The following is a 21,054-nucleotide window of genomic DNA, read 5'->3' as shown; positions in this document are numbered from 1 at the left end:
TTATGGGTCCTTTAAACTGGACTTGGACTGGACAGAGCCTCACTTTCACAGCCCTTCTAATTGAGGACTGGCTACTCTAACCTGTTTAGATGAGGAAAAGCTGCTTTGGATGAAGGACAATAGGGGGATGGCAGGTGGAGGGAATGCTTAACCCTTTTCTGTCCATGTTATGCTCCAACAGCTTCTTGTTGGGATCAGACCAGAACCAGACAAGGCCTCCTCCTCTGAGGAGGACCCCATTGCTGGCAGTTGCACCTACAGGGATGAAGGGGAATCAGGATAGACTGACAAGCCCTCTGAGATTACCATTCTGGAAGGGCCTTAATCAGGGAGACTACTATTCTGGTGGCCTGAATGACAAATTCAGTTCTGCCAAACCTTTTCCGGAGTGGAATCAGATGGCTGTATTATCCATCTCAGTTTAAAGCGTGTAAGAATCAGTGACATTAGAAGCAGGTTGCGGAAGGTTTTAAAAGATTCGAAGGGCATCTGCAGATTCCCCTGATTTGGGGAATCAGTTGGGCTGCTTCTGATCCCTACAGTACAGGAACATGCCATGTTTCAAATCCACACAACTGATTGAGAACAGCAATGGATTAGCACAGTCTGTGCAATTTGCACAGATAGTTTCATATGATGTCCCAAGGATAAAGGTATCCATCTTTGATCTCAACGCACATATTACACTTAAAAAAAAAGTCTGCATGATTTTCAAGCCAATTTGCCAGATACTGTGGATCACTAAGCAATCAGTGGTGTCTCCACTTAATACTGAATATAGTACTCTTAACCAGGGCAAATCAGACCAAACGTTACAGCTCATTTCTATACTCACCTGCCAACTTCCTCTGCAAAAAGATATAGTCGCAAATACAAATTCACCTAAAGGCTAACAGGAAGCATGACTGAAAGGTTTGGTTTATACTTACATGTATTCCAGGGTTGCGGAAGACATCGCTGATTTATTGGGACTATTAACATTACAACAGACCACTGAGAAAGACTGAAACAGTCAAAATGTGTATGGTCATCAGTTATACACAAATATGTGTTATGAAGGAAGTTACTCATATTGATTAAGAAGGCCACCAGTGGTTGGTTGTTTTATATGCTGTCATTTGTGTACATTTATTTTTTGGAGTGGCTTGTAGGTTGTCTTTCATCTTTATAGCTATAAAATGCATTTTATGGATTCTTAAGTATTTGTATAACTTGGAGCTATTCATGTGTTCGGTATTGCTTATCCCAGGTTGTTTTGTCCATTTCAGCTTTGCTGTTGGGTTTGATTTCCTTCCGGCTTTTCTCTTTAACATGCAATTGCATTGTGCAAAGAATGTTTCAGTGCTGGCACAGGTTACTGGATGGACAGTAGGATTGCCCAAAATCCCATCTTTTTAAAGGACTGTTCCTTACCAGTGGCACAGCCACACTAGGCATAATAGATTTCCTTTATTTGAAATATTCCATCTTTATAACCAACACTTCTAAAGCAGGGGTGGGGAACCTCAGGCTCAGGGGCCAAATGCAGCTCTCCAGGTCTCTCTGTTTGGCCCTCGGGACTATCCAGGCCACACCCCCTCTTTAGCCATGGCTGAAATGTGTCCTTGAACTGTGGCAATTGCCTCTTGCTTGCCTGGAAGGAGGATGGAGAGATGCATGATGTGTGTGTATGTGTAGAAACCTCTACTTTTCACATGGCTGGAGTATAATCTACTGTGCAAAGGAAGATTCACATCCATTGCTCTGCCAGCTTCTGCATCTGGCCCCATCCACTACTAGTATGTGGCCCCCCAGTAAGTTGTCCACAAACAAATGTAGCCCTGATACCAGGGTTCAAACTTGCTTGAAAGTCATATTCTTTGACTTTATCCTTAATCCCTGGGGCCGAGGAGGCTGATTTGGTTAGTCAGTACTGAGCAAAAAGCATCCTACATGTACGCAGAGGTATTCTCAGCAGTTTCACATGTTCCAGAGCAGTGTCATGGCATGAAAAATAGATTCAAGGATTGACTTCCGGGAAGGGTGACTTCGCTTGTGCCTGCTTTTGAGACGGGCTCCCGCCTCAAAAGAAGCTTATTCAGATATAAATCAGTCAGAACATTTTATTTTTGACTGATGAAATTTCTCCCGGGCAGGGAGAAACGTAGAGATCAACCTCAAAAGCCTGTTTTTGTTGGGAGGACCGGATTTCATTAATTTATGAGAAAAGGTCCAGCCAGCAATGCCGGACGGACTTCCGAACAAGCTCTATCTGATTAATGCGATACGTTTATCTTTTCTTCAAAGAGAAAATGGACTAACAGGCAAGCACCCTTCTTTCTATTATTATTTTTACTTGGTTTAAATTGTTGCAGCAAAAAGAGATTTGTCAAATGAATCAGCTTTAAAGAACTTCTGGGTGAGCTATAACTCTTCTCTGTTATTCACGAAATTAACAGCTTATCTCTGTTTCTATTGCAAAAAGCTGTCCTGGAAGTGCATTCTAAAGATATAAACAGAAGAGGGATTTCTATTCCGAGGAACATTATATTGTCTGGGACTATTCTCTTTTTGGTCTATTTTATTTTGACAAATCTGCTTCTTCACGACGCCACTAACTGTTTTGATGCTGGGAACTAAATTTGTTTTGTATTCTTGAACATAGAGAGATAAGGCAGGCTGCTCTGTTTATACTGTGATGTCATCAAGCCTGAAATATTAACTCAATTGTTGCTGAAATAAGAAGTGGTTCTTCTTTATTTTTGTTTTGTTTTGTTTTCGTGGTTTTAAAAATGGCAATCAAGAAAGTGGCTGAGAATCTGGAAGTAATTATGTTTCAGAAAATAATGGATGAGATTGAGATAACGAAACAAACCCTGCGACAGGGTAGTAAGGAGCTGAAAATTGAACTGAGCAAAATGACGCAGGAGCTTAAAGAAATAGGGGATCCTGTGAGAGAGGAGAATGAGATCAGAGATGAGAAAAGAAAAAATAAAGGGAAGATACAAGCCCTGGAGATTGGAACAAATGTGGAATTGGAAAAAGATCTGGAGTTTATGGATATTAGAAATAAAATCTACTGTTTGGAATTTAACGTTATCTCTGAAGAAATTAATGAAGATATTAGAGATAAAGTTATCAATGGCTTGGATAATCTTCTGGACTGGAATGATGTGATGGAGCTTGATATAGAGAAAATCTATGGAATTAACTGCAGCCATGTGACAATGGAAAAACTCTCAAGAGATGAGCCAGTGCATTTTGTAAAAAAGAAGAACACAGATATGACTTTACAACAATATTTCAGCAACTTATTCAGAATTGATGGCAAGAAAATATTTGGGATAGAGGAAATTCCCATCAGACTCTTATTATATGACTATGGCTATGACAGCAAGATTATTATGGAATACTGATAATGGAAGATTGGACACTGAAATTACTGGACTTAACAGGACTGTTGAAGATGGAAGATGGAATTAATATGGATAATGGAATAATGGCTATTGAAATTATTGGACCTAACAGATTTGATGAGATGGATTAATCGATATGTTTATTTGGACTATGGTTATGACAATAAGATTATTATTATTATTAACGAGATGGATTAATCGACATGTTTATTTGGAGAAAAATTGATAGATATATTTCTTAAAGAATTGAAACCTCTCTTTGACTTTTTGTGGAAAGAATAAAGTAATGTTTATGAGATTTGATGATTAATTAAGATAACTACTGGAGGAAAGTGATCTTATAATATAATTTAAGAGACAGGATTGTTATATATTGTAGACCTATAACTGATTTGATCTGCGACAAATGGGAAGTCAACATTTTATTTTTTTGTTTAATCATTTTTGTTTTTGTTTTTTTTTGTCTTTGAATGTTTTATGATTTTGTTTTCTATGTTTTATGAAAATTTGAATAAAAATTATTGTAAAAAAAAAAATAGATTCAAGGATTAAGCCCTGGGAAGCCTTGGCTCAAAGAAAGATATTTCTGCTACCAGGACCTCAGTCTTGTTATCATTTGAAATATGCCCCTAGCCTCTGGATTCCAGAAATCTTCATCTTGTCCAGGAAAAGCACAAGATACGGCATGTTGGGAAAGAAAGCTAGAGTTGGTATTTGCTGACCTTCATTGACCAGTGAGGTGCTCACACCAGGTATGAATACCAGCATGGGAATTCTAGAACAATAAAATACCTTTCTCTACTGCCTGACCTCTAACATAATTAAGTCATCCCTGACGCTTGCTCATTTGGACATCTTAGAGTCCTGCTGGAGAAAGCTGCATGCCTAAAAACACAATGGTCAGGAGAAACATTAGCATGCATTAGCATAGCAAGCAGATATCTGAACCCCCTACTCTATGTGTAATCAGCATACCTTTGCACTCGCTACTTGTGGCAGGAGACCTGAATCCTAATGACATGCACTTTGGGATTTTCTTTAGGTACCCATCTTTAGCCCCTTGGTTCTAGATAAAGGATAGAAACACACTCGCTGTTCTGCCAGTTCCACCTCTCTTCTGAAAACGGGGACACACAACGCTAGCCAAACCCCGCCCCTTTTTCCTGTAAAACCTGATGGGAGCAGCTTGAGTGTGTTTTTTTAAATTCAGCTTCAAAGAGATTTCGCAGCTGATCAGCAGATCAACCCGTTCCCCCTCCAGGTATGGCTACTGGAAATGCTTTGATCTGGCAACTAGTGTGTTTACAGCCAAACTCCTTTCTCAGGTAGCCGAACCTATAAGAATTTTCTCCTCTATGTTTCCAATTCTTGGGTGTCTGGTCCTTGTGGGTCCTCTCCTTGCCTAGACTACTCCAATTGCTCCAACCGTAGTCAGCTTGGCTCCTCTTTCTATCACCTCCTTCCCAGTGTCCCATGCTTCATTTCCATTTTTGTTATTTTGTACTCTGGTTCGTTAGGGACCTGCAGCATCGGCCTAAGGAATTCTTGTACTGTATAGGGGCTTCAGGAATCTGCAGGGCACACGAGCAGTCCCACAAGCATCTCCCACTGGAAAAAAAGTCTCCCCCCCAGGAGTGATAACATCTGCACTGTCTTTTTCTTTTATGACTCTACTTCTATCTTTCCATCTCTCTCATTTCACCAAGAGCCAGGCTGCTCCTAGCCAGTGCTGTTTTATTCTAATTTCCTGCTCTAGTTTGGCCAACTCCATTGCATGTCTGCCTGAGTTCTGTTGTCCGCCTTTTACCATATTTGGTATTAGATCCCTGCTCTCTCTTCCTTTTCTTCAATTTAACCCCTAAGTCGCTGGCCCAACAGAATGCTGACTATACAGTAGGGCCCCGCTTTACGGCGTTCCATTTTCCGGCGTTCCGCTGATGTGGCAGCTTTCAATTAGGGGAAATTCCCCGTTTTAAAGCCGATTTTGTGCTTTTGCGGCATTTTACGGCATTTTCACGTCATTTTAGCATGACATGACGCATTATAGTCAATGGGTTCTGCTTTATGACGATTTCCGCTTTACGGCGGGGGCCTGGTCCCTAACCCGCTGTATAAGCGGGGCCCTACTGCATAGCCAGTCTTTTACTTTTAATCGGTATTTCTCTGTCTTATAATAAATCAAATATTTTTTGATTCTAACCCCCTGGGTTCTTGTCCGATTCCTGTAAGTATAACAAACTGTAATTTGTTCCATGCTGTGTCATGCCTTTGAGCTCAAGGTCTGAAAATACACGTGTTGGTTGGGTACACATATATGCATATATGTGTACGTACAGGTATATTTGCAGACAAGGACAGCCAGTAACATTTCTATCAGAATATATAAACAGAGGCTACACTCCCTGGCCATCCTTCTTTTGGAGCCTGATGGCACTCTTACGTTTTCCATTTAGGAGACTGTTGCGAAGAATCTGATCCACCTTCATTGCAATGTCTGAGACATTCTGAGCAATTGCCTGGATCCTCTCCATTAAGCCAACTGCTGGATGGTACCTGGAAATTAAGCATATAGATATAAGCTATGATTCATTCTTGTCAGGTATCCAAATTTTTCAAAAAGACAGAAGAGGCTCCTCTACCCCAAAACAACAGTCTTTTGAAATTGCAAAGCCGACTGCTAAAGAGAACAGCGCTGTTGGCCAGAGGGATGTTGTGGGAAAGACTGCTGGACCAAAACTCCCATAGCATTTCCTCAAAGTGTCTGGAAGAAAAGCCTTAAACTGAGAGAACTCTGAACCACACACAAATGTGGTCCCTTTCTTATCTTCCATAAGGACTGTTGTGATGTGGTTGCGTACACATTTAAAGCACATTCAAAGCACACACACACCCAAAAACGATATTGGGAACTATAGTTTGTTAAGGGCACTGGGAATTGTAGCTCTGTGAGGAGTAAACTACACGTCCAAGGATTCTTGTGTTTTGACTGTGCTTTAAAAGTATGGTGTGTACACAGCATGGGCATGTTATTATCTTTTAAGCTGTCTTGAGAGGGCTTTTACACTTAACAGTGGCCAAAAAGATATTTAAATAATTAAATAAATAACCCCCCAGTTTGCCTCAGTGTAATGCGTGAAATGGCCCCACTTGCCAACCTCAAAGAAGAAGAAGAATTGACTCTTGAAATTAAAGCTGTCCTTATAGTGCAGGCCAAGCAGGTCAAGTGTGCATTACAGATGCCCCAAACAGAAACTTAGCTACGGAAGACAACTAGAGTAGCCCTGCCTTCTGTCATGCCTAAAAGGAATTGAAGATCTTGGATTATTATTCTTTAATTATATATATTATTTTAAAAAAACACCTTACTTTAACGCCCAAGGGTATTACCTTGGCATGACACTGTAGCCATTTTAGGAATATAAACTAAGGAGTTAAATTATACCAGTCAAGTTTTTAAACTACCAAAAAAACACATTTGTAGTATTAGCAAAAGACATCCGCATGAAGGAAGTGTGGACAGATCCACTACTGGTATAATAAACTGGCATAGATCCATTGATCTAAATAAGACACCAGATCTTATCAGTATCACTGAGTATTTTGTGAGAAGCCTCATTCTAATGCAGGGATGAGGAAACTTTTTTCATCCTGAGGGCCACCTTGCCTCCTGGGCAACCTTCTGGAGGCCACGTGCTAGTGGTGGGCAGAGGCAAAGGCAAAAGTGGGCAGAGCACCAGCAGGCTCGTTTCAATGCACATTGGCACCCTCCCTCTATACTTCAGCCAGGCCAGCATGAAGCATTATCCAAGTTCAACGACACATTCCAGCTGGCAGAAAGACTTAAGGGAGGAACAAAGCAGTGTGAGTAAGGGATGTGGCCTAGGGAAAGGGAATGTGGCCTGGGAAGGGAGTATAGTGTGGGGACAGCTCCAAGTAGGGATGCGGGAGAAATTCAATCAGTTCACGATTAAAGCCAAATCCATCAAATTCATGTTTTCTGAAACAATATGAACCAAAACACAGCCATTTTTTGAAATTTGCACTTATCTGAATTTTGCGATGCAGTCCTCCAACCAATGTTTACAAAAATGCATATATTAAGTGGAAATGTGGTTTAAAATGAATATATTTGTGGAAACAATATACAGAAATGGATTCTGTTAGAAGAAATTGCCTGCAAAAATGTGTACATTAATCCCAACTGCAAACAAAAATGTGACTATTATGAGAAATTTGCATTACGACGCTGAAGAAGTTTCATGAGGATTTTTTTTTAAAAAGCGAAAACTGCTGCAGAAATGTGGAGAACTGAATTTAAGATAGGAAAAATGAGAACCAAAATTGACAGATCCTTCCATTCCTAATCAACACACACACCCTAGATATGAGATGGGGCTGTGTTTTTATCTCAGTAGAAACCTGTGCAAAAACATCCTGCACTAAACTCCATTCCAAAGGTTATTAGGAGTTTGGAGCTTTGATTAGCGCAAAATGGTGACAAATGAGCTGAGGAATTAAGAAATACCAAATTCCTCTCCCCCCCCCATAAATGCAGAGTAAAAAGGAAAGCATCAAAGAGCAGAGTGGGAAATGGAGAGAAGAACTTCCTTTCTACAGTTTGAATTATATCCTGGATGTCCTTTAGGTTTTAGAGATCTTGGTTGCTTTTGAATGGCACACTTTTGGCCCCAGTTTGTCCAGTGTGGTCGGAGTGCCTAGAAGTCAGTTATATAATCTTCAGGTTTGGTAAACAAAGAACAAAATGACAATTGCCTGCATAGCAATTTTCTGATAGCAGTTAACTATCCCATTGGGTCTATATATACCAAGCATCATATTAATAAAAAGAGAAAGAGCTCTGTTGCAGAAATTGCCCTCCATTTGGTGTTATAGAAATAGTTAGTATCTGTGATTTAACATTCCATAAAATGCAGGCTATGTTTAGATTATGCATTCTTATCCTGTTTTACATTCCAGCTATTGAGATATATTGAATGCTGTCTACAGTATATGGGATGTATCCAATTGTCCCTCTTCTCTCATGGAAGACTCTGCTTCATTGGAGTCTTCTGCAAATGGAATGGGAGGGAGATGACTTTCACAGTTTTCCTCTTTCACCTGCAGCCCCCTGTGATATCTCCCCTGCTCTTCTGGGGACTTCCCCAACCCTCTGGAACAGATTTTGAAGAGGGGCAGGGAGCTGCAGTTGGAAGGGGGAAATCAGCAAAAATCACTTTCCTCCCCCTTACTTTTATAGAAGCTTCTTCTGGAATCTGGACTGAAGAGAGTTCTGGGAATAGAGGAATGTAATTATTGCTGCCCTGGGCTCCTACTGGAAGGAAGGGCAGGATATAAATCAAATAAATAAATAATAATAAATAAATTATTGGATGCAACCCATTTGCTTCACATTTGCTATTTTCGGGTTTTATATTTAGACTTGAGTAGGTTTCATATTTATACCCTGCTTTTCCAGTAAAATAACACTCAACACAACTTACAATACTAGCAAAATTGAAATATAAAACAAAAATACAATTCAAAATACTAAAATTATATATTCAATATAATATTAAGAACAATAATATATTCTGGTTGCTGTCCCCAGCAGAGCGAAGTCTCTGAGACTCTGACCTAGAGCCCCCCCAAAGAGCTGTCCTCCCTATGGCATCTCATTGCTGGTGGGTACCAAGTTTTCCTCAGGAAGGGAGGAAGGGAGGAGGAGATGCTTCCCTCATAATTAAAGAGCAGCCAAGTGACATTTCTGCTCTTCATTTCAGTGTTGCCAGAGCAGATTCAATCTTTGAATAAATACCGCACTGACCACGGCAAATGTAATGACTGAGCAATCTTCACAAAGAAAATACTCTAACTGTCAGGGAACTCACCATTTTTCTCATGTAATCTCAGAGCTGAAGCCAGCCGCTGTTATCTAAGATGGCTGCAACTCAGGAAAGGAGGAGAATAATTAAGATAATTGTTAATTTGTATAATCAAGGCTGCAGCTCTGGGAGTAAGTCCCATTGGACTCAAGGGGACTTACTTCTGAGTTGACATGCACCATCAGTCATTCTGAAATGATAGGGTAAAGCCTATTCAGATTTATGTTAAAAGTTCAATGACGTGCTTAACAGCAGAGTTTTTTTACATGCCTACTCTGAGAAATAGGATTCATGTTTCCAACCCTTTTGAGAAGACTTCACTGAAATCAATGGCTCTTACTTCTAAGGAGCTGTATAGAATTGAGCTGTAAATAATAATAATAATAATAATAATAATAATAATAATAATAATAATAATAATAATAATAATAATAATAATAATAATAATAATAAACTTTATTTCTACCCTGCCCTTTTTCCAATAGGACTCAGAGCGGCTTACAACTAAAAACAACACCATTAAAACATACAGAGTATATTATTAAAAAAGAATTAAACTATGAGAAAAATTAAAACCATAAAATATAGGTTAAAAACAGTGGACAATTTAAAATAATAAAATCATATAATGTAATCACCAAACCTATGACACTTAATCCTGGTCGTTCTCTATCCCAAATGCCCATTGAAATAAAACAGTCTTTACTTGTCGCCGGAAAGACGGCAAGGAGGGAGCTGATCGCACCTCACTCGGAAGGGAGTTCCACAGCCTAGGGGCGGCCACCGAAAAGGCCCTATCTTGTGTCTGCATCATATGTGCTTGTGAAGGTGTGGGGAACACAAGAAGGGCCTCACCTGAAGATCTCAAATCCCGGACAGGTTCATACGATCTGTCACATAGTCTGGACCTGAGCCGTATAGGGCTTTGTAGGTCAAAACCAGCACTTTGAATTGTGACTGGAAACAAATTGGCAGCCAGTGGAGCTGTTGTAACAGGGGAGTTGTATGGTCCCTGTAACCAGCCCCGGTTAGCACTCTGGCTGCAGCTCTTTGTACCAATTTAAGTTTCCGAACAGTCTTCAAAGGCAGCCCCACGTAGAGCGCATTATAGGAGTCTAAGCGGGATGTAACCAAGGCATGCATCACCTTAGTCAGATCAGGTAGCTCCAGGAATGGGCACAGCTGGCGCACCAGTTTTAATTGGGCAAATGCACTCCTGGATACAACAGCAATCTGGGCCTCCAAATTCAAAGCTGAGTCCAGGAGTACAGCCAAACTGCGAACCTGAGACTTCAGGGGGAGTGCGACCCCATCCAGCACCGGTAGAATCCCTATTCCCTGATCTGCCCTCCGACTGACCAGGAGTACCTCTGTTTTGTCAGGATTTAATCTCAACTTGTTTGCCCTCATCCAGTCTATCACTGATGCCAGACACTGGTTTAGGACCTGTACGGCTTCCTTGGCTTCAGGTGGAAAAGAGAAATAGAGTTGAGTGTCATCAGCATACTGATGGCACCGAACCCCAAAACCCTGGACAACCTCTCCCAGCGGTTTCATGTAGATGTTGAATAACATGGGGGACAAAATGGAACCCTGAGGGACCCCATAGGTCAATGGCCAAGGGGTCGAGCAGGAGTCCCCCAGTACCACCTTCTGGGTTCGGTCCTCCAGGAAGGATTGGAGCCACTGTAACACAGTGCCCCCAAGTCCCATCTCGGCAAGGCGGCCCAGAAGGATACCATGATCGATGGTATCGAAAGCCGCTGAGAGGTCCAGTAGAACCAGCAGAGACACACTCCACCTGTCCAGTTCTCTGCGTAGGTCATCCACCAAGGCAACCAAAGCCGTCTCTGTCCCATAGCCAGGCCTGAAACCAGATTGAAATGGATCCAGATAATCCGTATCATCCAGGAATCTCTGGAGTTGGGCGACCACCACACGCTCTATTATCTTGCTTAAAAATGGAATATTGGAGACTGGCCGGTAGTTACCTAGTAAAGAGGGATCCAGGGAGGGCTTTTTCAGCAGCGGTCTTATAACTGCCTCCTTTAAGCATGATGGAATTCTGCCTTGTTGTAGAGAGGCATTAACTACTCCCCTGACCCAATCGACCAGTGTCCGTCTGGTACTTCTAATGAGCCAGGAAGGGCAAGGGTCCAGTACACACGTGGTGGCACACGCCGCTCCAAGGATCTTGTCCACATCCTCGGGTAGAACAAGTTGAAAAGAATCCATTTTAATTGGACAAACAGGTGCCGAAGTTACATCCTCAGAAATATTGTAAACTATAGCTGGAAAAAATTAATCTGGCTAATGTTTTAAGATATAAATCTGCAGATTTTTAAAAAAACAATTGTGATCTAAATTTTGACTACTTTTTAAAAAAAAAAAATGCCTTGCATCCTGTTGAGGAATTTTAGAACAATTAAATTACAAATAACTTTCCAAACTGAATATTAACTGTGTTCTTGATTTAGTTCCCATTAAGGCTGAAATGCTATGCACACTTTCCTGGGAGTAAGCCCCACTGAAGACAGTGGAACTTATTTCTAACTTAACATGCATAGGATTGTGCTTTATATAGGCAGTAGTGTCCATAAGAAGTTCATAGTAGATCATAAATTTGCATTTTACAGCAAATTCAAGTTGGAAGAATTTGCTTAAGATTTTTCCCCTTTGTAACCACGTCGCCTTTTTGTTCAAGTTTTCTCACAAGTTTGTTCAAGGTTGTTTTTGTTCATGTACAGCATCTAGTAGAATAGGCACTTTATGGTACAATCCTATCCTCCCTCCTCTGTTGGGGCTTTGCACAGTGGCAGATCCACCATCACATCTGGAGCCATGCTGCTCATAGCATTAACGGCAGAAGGTGGGGGGAGGCCAGGACAATTGGACCCAGATTGAGCCTGATGCCATTGCATGACAGCAGTGAGACTGGCTCAGGATCCCACATATCCCAGGCCAACTCAGCCCACTCTTAGAATATCCCATTTCAGCAGATGGAAGCAGGAGGCCACTGCCAATGGCAGGTGTCCAGTCAAGTGGAGGACACCTTCACCTAATCCAACCCCACCCTTCACAGCCTGGTGTAAGGGGGCAGTTAGGTTGCCCGGCCATATAATGAATTATGTTGACTTATTTTTCTCCCAAATCTGTTTCATCTCTACTCTTAATGTTGTCCTTTGCAGTTCAATAATATCTATAGAGGCTGCATAAATATTAGACATCTATCCAGAGTCATCTAATTAATGTGCACACCACTTTCTATGGTCAACAACACATCAGGCAATGAAATGGCTGGGGCCACATCACAGTGCACATGACTTCCACTTGCAGGGATGGCCAGTTATGCATCCCCAAACAAAGGACAAAAGAGGAGACCAGTTTGCATAAAATGTGCACATGGTGATTTATATGTATAGTTGCACATTTAAATAATGACTATAATTTAAATAGTAATACAAGACATCTTTTCATAGTAGGGGAGACTCACTAGGTGACTTGTGTGCCTGTCAAATCTGCTGTCTAGGGGCTAACTATTGATGAACAACTTCAGGGCTCCTACTCCACTTGTAATGGTTATTTATCTTTAAAGTGAACTTGCACCAGACAGCCCTTCACACAGAGGATATCTGCTTTCAAATAGAGAACTGTCCTCTGACAGTCCTCCAAAATAGAGGACTGTCCTCTGACAGCCCTCCAAACTAGAGGACTGTCCCCTGTAAAGAATGACATATGGCAACTCTACCCCTGGCTGAAAGATTCTTGTATGCTTGGGTGGCCTTGGGAGGCATCTTTTAAAGACAAGAACCAAATCCACAACATTAGGATTGAACACAGGAAACGGACCTTTAGTGTGGCGGCACCTACTTTGCGGAACTCCTTCCCCTTAAATATTAGACAGGTACCATCTCTGTTATCTTTTTGGCGCCAATTGAAGACCTTCCTCTTTCAACAAGCCTTTTAAGTTGAGACCTTATCCCAGTCTGCTTCTGTGTTGGAATTGCTTTTTAATTGCTGTGTTGGAATTGCTTTTATGTTTTTAAACCTTTTTTTTAAAGATGTCTTCAAAGCTTTTTTAAAAAAATGTTTTTAAAGTTGTTTTGTTTTAATGTATTTTAAAGTCTGTTTTTATGATGTTTTAAAGTGTTTTTAGTGCTTTTGTTTGCCGCCCTGGGCTCCTGCTGGGAGGAAGGGCGGGATATAAATCAAATAAATAAATTTGTGAACATTGTCTAATGTTCTAATCCAGATCTGCAGAATTGGTGTGACCCATCATGCCAAATGCAGCTCATTAGCCTTATATTGCAGCTTACCAGGTGCTTCATTTTTCAGATTTGTTTTCATTGCACACTTGTGCTGCCATTTCTTTGACTTAAGAATGTGCTGAATGAGTTGAACAAATAAGGATGGACTTGAGTTGCATGAGCCTTGTTGCATTAGAAGTGCCTAGGCCACACAACCTCTATAGCAGGGTTGGCCAAACTGTAAACTTTAGGGTCCCTATGCCTTTAACAATTGTGCAGATGAGGGAATTTCAAGATATAAAGCTTGTCACGTCAGTGTTGTAGAATTCTGAAAAGCACCACCTGTACCTACAGAACTGCCAAAGGTATAGCAGCTATAATGCTGAAAGTTTGGCCATCTCCTCTCAATGGAGCACCTCATTAAACCCAAAGGATCTTATTCTTGTTGACAGAATGGGGTCCTGCATAAATTACATAACACACTAGGGAAAGGTTACTGCGGTGGTGTGGGTGGAGGCAAATAGGCTTGAAGTTATGCTTGTTATCCTAACAGTAAGAACTATAAAGCATCAGTGTGGCCCAGTTGAGAATATGCCAGCCCTGCACTATAGAAACTAGGATTTAAAAAAGACCACCACCTCAGCTCAGCTATTGTTTCCCAGGGCAAATAGCTACCTCTCACTTTTTCACTTCTCCTTCTGTAAAAACAGGGCCAATAATTGGCTACTTCACAGAGTGGCTTTGACGTGGAAAGAGCTAAGCAATTGCAAAGCACTTTGTGGATTGTGTGTGCTAAATTGTTAGTAATAACAGAGTCCAACTTACACCCAGGAGCAGAAGCTGTAGGTTTCTCTTCTTCCTCCAGTCCTCCATTACTGAGGACAGAGCAGGGAGTCCACTTTGTTCTCAGGAACAAAGAAGACAAAGACAACTGAACAGTTTGCATTTATTATATACACAGAATTTAGGGGGGGGGTTAATGCTGTTCACAATCCTCTGCATCCCTTTCCCTTCATCTAATATGCATTCCCCACAGCTGTCCTGAGTGCAGAAGGAGCTGACTTGTACTTAGAAGCAGTGGTGTAGTGGTAAATTTAAAAGTGCCGGGTCCCTTTGTAATAGTCACAGCCACACTCCCTCACAGTCACACTACCTTCTAAAATTATACAACCTTCTAAGATTTATAGAATAATCTGGCCAGGCTTGAATACTGCTTTAGAAGGCTTTTCACAGTGGCCAACACACTCCTCTTTCATGCTGATTGACTTATAGGACACTGGAGACACAGGGACTGGCCTCTCCCTGAGACCCTGAACAACTACACCCCTGCTTAAAAAGCTTCCAAATGGTATCCCATGTGGCAGACATATTTTTTTAAAAAAAAAATGCATAGTGATTTTAAAAGTGTGACCCAAGTGTGTCTTCAGGTTGTCCATGTGACCACATTGAAAAATGCTGCTGCTAAAGGCCTTTTCTGATGCAGTGTCAAATACTGAATCCTTCTGCACTCCACTGCAACTGTATTGAATGTTTGGGGTTGAAGTGAAAGGGAGAGCACAGCTAGAAGGGGCACTAGTCCATATTTTCAGTTGCTGAGACGTTTGTCAGTCAAGGGTAGCCACTAACTCATCACCAAAAAAAGAGGAAAATGTATCATCAAATTTTTGCATATGGCAATGTACATGTATAGATGTAAATGTAGAAATAATTACTATATTTTAAATAAAAATGCAATACATCTCACCATGGTGAGTGCATCGCTGCTCTCTCTTCTTATGGGTCTCTGTCTTTAAACCAGACATGGCCTGAACAGCCTTTCGAACAGAGAATGCCTTTACATAGAGACCTGCACTCTGGCAGTTCTTCAGAGGAATGCCCTCTGAAAAGTAGGGTCCATTGTCACCCAGCCTATTATTCTGGCCCATTATTCTTCACGTATCATATTTAGGTTTAAGTTTATTACATTTCTTAGATGCCTCCCCCCCCCGACATTTTATAGCAATTAAAATATACAAATGTTAAATACAAAAACAACACAACAGCAATATCCACAATATACTAAAACAATATTACCTCCAAAAGAATGACAAGTAATCAGAAACAACCAATTAGCATGCTGATGATATTTAAAAACTGACCAATTGCATCCCATCAAATGCCAGGGCATGGAAGAATGTCTTAGCCTGGACTTACTGTAGACAGCATTCCACAGACGGGTAGCAACTGAAAAGGCTCTCTTCCATTTTCACTAGGGTCCAAGCGTTTCTCAGAGAATGGACTCAGATGTTGATCTTAGGGCTGCCTTTGGTTTACAGGGAGATTCAAGATTGGACCTGGAAACATACAGGCAGGCAGTACAGCCAGGTCAGAATAGGAGTTATACGATAAGGGTGTGCATAGGCCTCAAGATTCACCTTGCATTTATTTACATCTGAGTGTAAGGTACAGAAAAAGCTATAAGGTGCAGAAATGACAGAGTGATATGAGGCTTTTGGGGGGTCCTGATACAACTCAAGGTACAGTTATTGACATCACACTGACTCGGAGGAAGGGACACCCCCCCAATAACCCTGATTTGCCTTATCTGGTCCCCACACAGAGCTGATGCACACCCCTATTATATGGTCAAAGTTTCTGGTCCCCATTATCAGTCTGGCTGCTACATTCTACACTAATGGCAGTTTCCAAACCATCTTCAAAGGCTGCCCCACTTTAGCACAATACAGTAATCTACCCCGGAGCTTACCATAGAAAAGATCACTGAAGCTAGATTATCCCTATCCAGATAGAGGTGTAGCATTAGGTACCACTGATCCCACCTGTGCCTCAAGTGATGGATAGTAATGGATCAAGAAGAACCCCCAAGCTACAAATCTGCTCCTTCAGGGGGAGTGCAACTCCCTCCGGAACAGGTTGACCACTCATCTGCTCAGTAGAACCACCTCTGTCTCATCTGGGTCGAGTTTCAATTTACTGGCCCTTATCTCTAAGACATAGGAACAGCCCTGCTGGATCAGGTCAATGGCCCCTCAAGTCCAACATCTTGTTCTCCCAGTGGTCAACCTGCTGCCTATGGGAAGCCCACAAGCAGGACCTGAGCTCAAGAGCCTTCTTCCTGTTATGTAAATTTGTAATATATTAGCAGAGATTGTCAACGGTCTGAGACAGGGTTGCCAGGTTCCTGGCCTGAGACTGATCCTGTATCTTTAGGAGAAGAGAAAGTCAGCCAAATGCAGGTGTTCTTGCAACACTATAATGGGAAAAACCACAAGGTGGAATTCTCCCTTCCCCCTGCACAACTTTTAAAGATACAGAAGACCTTTTGGAGACTGGGCCTGGCAACCAAGATGTCTTCTGTATCTCTAAAAGTTGTGCAGGGGGAAGGGAGAATTCCACCTTGTGGTTTTTCCTATTTCAGAGTTGCAAGAACACCTGCACTTGGCTGACCTTCTTTTCTTGCCCCTCCCTCCCCCTTCCTTTGCCCCTCCCTCCCCATCCCCTTCCAATTCCCTCCTTCCCCTTCCTCCTCCTCCCCCTCCCCTCCTCCCCCTCCCTCCTCCTCCCCCTCCCCTCCCTCCTCCCCATGGTCAGTTTTACCTATCTTAAGCATGATTGCACGGAAGTAAATACCATTGAACTCTATAAGCATGCAAATGATCAAACCTGACCTCCCCTCCCCCTTCCTTTGCCCCCTCCATTATGCTCCTTCCCCTTCCCCCGCCTCCTCCCCCATGGTCAGTTTTTCCTATTCTAACCATGATTGCATAGGAGTAAATCCCATTGAACTCAATAAGCATGCAAATGATCAGACCTGCTTTTACCCTCCTTCCCCTCTCCTCTCCCTTCCTCCTCCCCCTCTTCCTTCTTCCTCCTCTCCTGCCCACTCCAGCCCTCCCCCCTCCCCCGGTCAGTTTTACCTATAAGCATGATTGCACGGGTAAATCACACTGAACTGAATAAACATGCAAATTATCAAACTTGTCCTTCTCCCCTCCCCCTCCTGCCTGCTCCCATCCCAGTCCTCCCCTCTGCCTTTCCTCCCCTCCCTCCTCCTCTTCCTCCTCCTGCCCTCCTCATCCCCTGTGGTCAGTTTCACCTATCCTAAGCATGATTGCAGGGAGTAAATCCCACTGAACTCAATAAGCAGCAAATGATCACATGTTACCAAATTCTTCCAAGCTACACAGCAAGTGGATTGGACTGTGAAAGACCAACCCAACTTTTGTTTGCATTTTGACAAATTTGTAGGGCAGTCCAATATCTCAGAGAGGAGGTCAGGTCTCCTGCTCCCCCGGTACATTCACTATAGCTGCCCAATTTCCCTGCTTTTTAAAGTTTGATAGAAATATCTGTGGGCTATAGGTACATTCTTAAACTGCAAGGTTTTTTGCCTGTTAGTGAATATAAATTATAATCCAACACATTCTGAGGGCAGCAGGTTGGGAAAGATTGACCAATGCAATTGGAATAAAATCCAAGAGTACAAGCTTTCCATTAAAATGTATTACTCACTATTCCTACTGAAATATCTGAGGGTGAATATTGCAACAGATCTTATTCTGTCTCCACCAGCATCATGATTGTAAGTCTTTTCTCCTACTATCTGGATTGTTAAAATACAGGAAAATGTCATCACAAATGAGCAAAACTTTAGGAGGGCTGTCCTGGGTTAACTCAGCAGGAAAATGTGTCCTGATTTCAGGTTCCTTCTATTTAAGTGTTATGTTTGTTCTTGAACAGATCACTGAACTGAAGGCTGGCATTTAAAGTACCTCAATCCTCAAGGCTTAAAAAATATATAAAGCCTCTGGTTTTATGAACCTTCCTGGCTTCAGTTCTTGATTTAAAGGCCACTCTGTGGCAGCAACCAATCCACATTTTCCCCCTTTTAAGAAGCTTTATGACTCTCAGAATTGGCCCTTCATGCTACCAAAAGGGAACTACACAACCTGGACTTTACCCAAAAAAACACCAATCTATTTAAAACCATGGGACAAGACTCCACTGGGAAATTAGAATTGTTCTAAGGGAACATCCTGAAAGGTGTACATTTTATCTGGCAGGCAGTTAAGGTTGCAGTACTTTACCCATTTACCTGGATGTAAGCCTCACTGAACTCAATGGTATTTAAAGCAAGCTGGGTTGTGCTAGAAATTAACGTTATTAAAATCCTGTCAAATCCATTAGCTAAGAAGCAAACTCAAATAACGTGATCTTGCACAACATGGCCAAAGAAAAGTTACTACATGAAAAACTCTCCAACTTTTAAAAAGTCTAAGGCTGAATCCTATGTATACTTGGGAGAAGGGCCACATATGCACAATAAATTTATGGTAGGACTCTGCACACACACACCCCGATCCGCCTTGAGGCTTCAATCCAGGGGGGACATCAGGTCTTCCTGCCCTGGTTTGACCCAGGGACTATCCACGCCAGCTCAGAGCCACTCCTAAATAAGTTTGGGGATGGGGCTAATGTTGAATTAGGGTTTTTAAAACCTTAATTAAACATATGGATGGGAGGGAGAGGGAGAGTAGGGTCAATTCTGCACTGGAGCAGGCCCTCCACTTATCAGCTATTGAGCCAAGGGTGCAATTGCTGATTTGTAGGAAAGCCCTTTGCAAAATACCACCCTGCAGCCCCCAGGATCATGCCCTCAACATAACAGCTGATGAACAGAGGCACCAATCCTGCATGATGATGCTTTACAAGGTATGATTCTATACTTGGATTCCAGCATTGAGCAGAGGGTTGGACTCAATGGCCTTATAGGCCCCTTCCAATTCTACTATTCTATGATTGCAAAATACCACCCTGCACATACACACACACCAGGATTGCTCCCTTGGCTCACCAGCTGATGAACAGAGGGACTGATTCTGTGGGTTGACAGGAAAGAGAATCATGGCTGCTGCTGCTTCCTTCCCAATGCCCCATCCCCTGACAGCCATTTGTTGCTCTGGGTCATCCAATCTGACCCGCAGCAGTCAGTGGCTAACTGAACCCATCTCAGCTGAGGCCAAAAAGGGTGCAGATGGGCCCTATTTGGCTCAGGCCTGAGCCAAATATGGTGCACAGTCCCAATTTAAAGCATTATTATATTACTGCAACAGTCATGGCTCCCCCCCCCAAAAAAATCCTGGGAACTGTAATCTGTTAATGGCCCTGCTAAGGATGCTGAAAGTTGTTAGGAGTTTCCTATCCCCCTCACAGAGCAACAGTTTCCAGAGCAGTTTAACAATCAGTCCTTCTTACAGAAAACTCTGAAATTGTATCTCTGTAGTTTCACTGTGGTGAAGGTCCAGGTCTGGCGCCAATTGGTAGCCAGGTTGGGTGCTGGCTGAAGACCCTTGGCACTGGGAGGGGTCCATGCTGCTGGGGCTGGGCGGGTGTAGCTCTCACTTTGAGATCTGTGCTGCCACCACTTAGGGTGACTGTTGTCTGGTGCCCAAGCACTCACTGCAGGCTGGTGCCAGCCCTGTGAAGGCCCCAGTTTCATATTTCATTTCAGTGGAAAGCACCAAAATTGATTGTTGCAGGGTGCTGGCAGCTTTGGATCCCTTGGGGGAGGAGGCCATCCTGGAGCTGGCATAGTGAAAACAACCAAAATAAACCTGCTCCCAGTAGTGTAGTGACAAATTCGGAAGTACAGGGTCCCTTCATAATAGTCACAGCCATGCTCCCTCAGCCACACCCCCTTCTAAGATTATAGAACAACCTAGCCAGGCTTGAATTAGGGTTGCCAGGTCAGAAGCATTCCAAATCCTGAGATTTCAGGGGTGGGACCTAGTGATGTCATTAATAATGATACATTAAGTATCAACCAAAGTTGCTTGGAGTATACCACTAAAAAAACACACCTTTGAGCACACCTGCTCTGAAATCTGTACTGGTTGCCGATTTGCTACCAGGCCAAGTTTCAAGGTGTGCTTTCCATGCTACAGGTTCCACATAGTACTTGCTCTTGTAAGAAATCAATCCTTTAGTGTGGCAGTATCTACCCTTTGGAACTCCCTGCCTATAGTAGGGCCCCACTCACATGGCAGGTTCCATTCCAGGCCCCCACTGAAAAGTGAAAACTGCCAGAAAGTGGGGCCTTACTCAGCTGTAGCGTGCAAGCTCCCCATGCTACAGCTGATCATGTGCTACAGCTGATCAGCTGTAGCACGTGATCAGCTGTAGCGTGGGGAGCTCCAGCCACCACGCTCCAGCTGACAGGGATCAGCTGAAGCGCAAGGAGCTTGTGCACTCCAGCTGATTGCATGCTACAGCTGATCAGCTGGAGTGCACGATCAGCTTTAGCATGGGGAACTCCAGCTGCCGAGCTCCAGCTGACGGGGATCAGCTGGAGTGTGCAAGCTCCCTGCGCTACAGCTGATCAGCTGGAGCATGCAATCATCTGTAATGCAGGGAGCTCACGTGCTACAGATGATCCCTGTCAGCTGTAGTGTGCAGTCAGCTGTAGCGCAGGGAGCTCATGTATTCCAGATGATCGCTGTCAGCTGGAGCGCAGCGGCTGGAGCTCCCCAC

At 42.7% G+C, this 21,054-nt stretch overlaps 1 protein-coding gene across 2 annotated transcripts in view; it reads right to left on the bottom strand.

Moving 5' to 3' along the window:
• Positions 1–21,054, bottom strand: part of MGAT5B (alpha-1,6-mannosylglycoprotein 6-beta-N-acetylglucosaminyltransferase B) — a 284,082-nt gene that overhangs the window by 101,665 nt on the left and 161,363 nt on the right. For both annotated transcript variants that reach the window (XM_061621826.1, XM_061621825.1), the window contains exon 4: positions 5,836–5,948. In XM_061621826.1, coding sequence (XP_061477810.1) covers positions 5,836–5,948 — 113 coding nt within the window. The remainder of the gene's footprint in view (positions 1–5,835; positions 5,949–21,054) is intronic.

Source organism: Rhineura floridana, chromosome 3 (genome assembly GCF_030035675.1).
Source record: "Rhineura floridana isolate rRhiFlo1 chromosome 3, rRhiFlo1.hap2, whole genome shotgun sequence".
NCBI classification, from domain to species: domain Eukaryota; kingdom Metazoa; phylum Chordata; class Lepidosauria; order Squamata; family Rhineuridae; genus Rhineura; species Rhineura floridana.
Note: the sequence above shows the minus strand (reverse complement) of the source record. Positions and strands in the feature narration are given on the sequence as shown.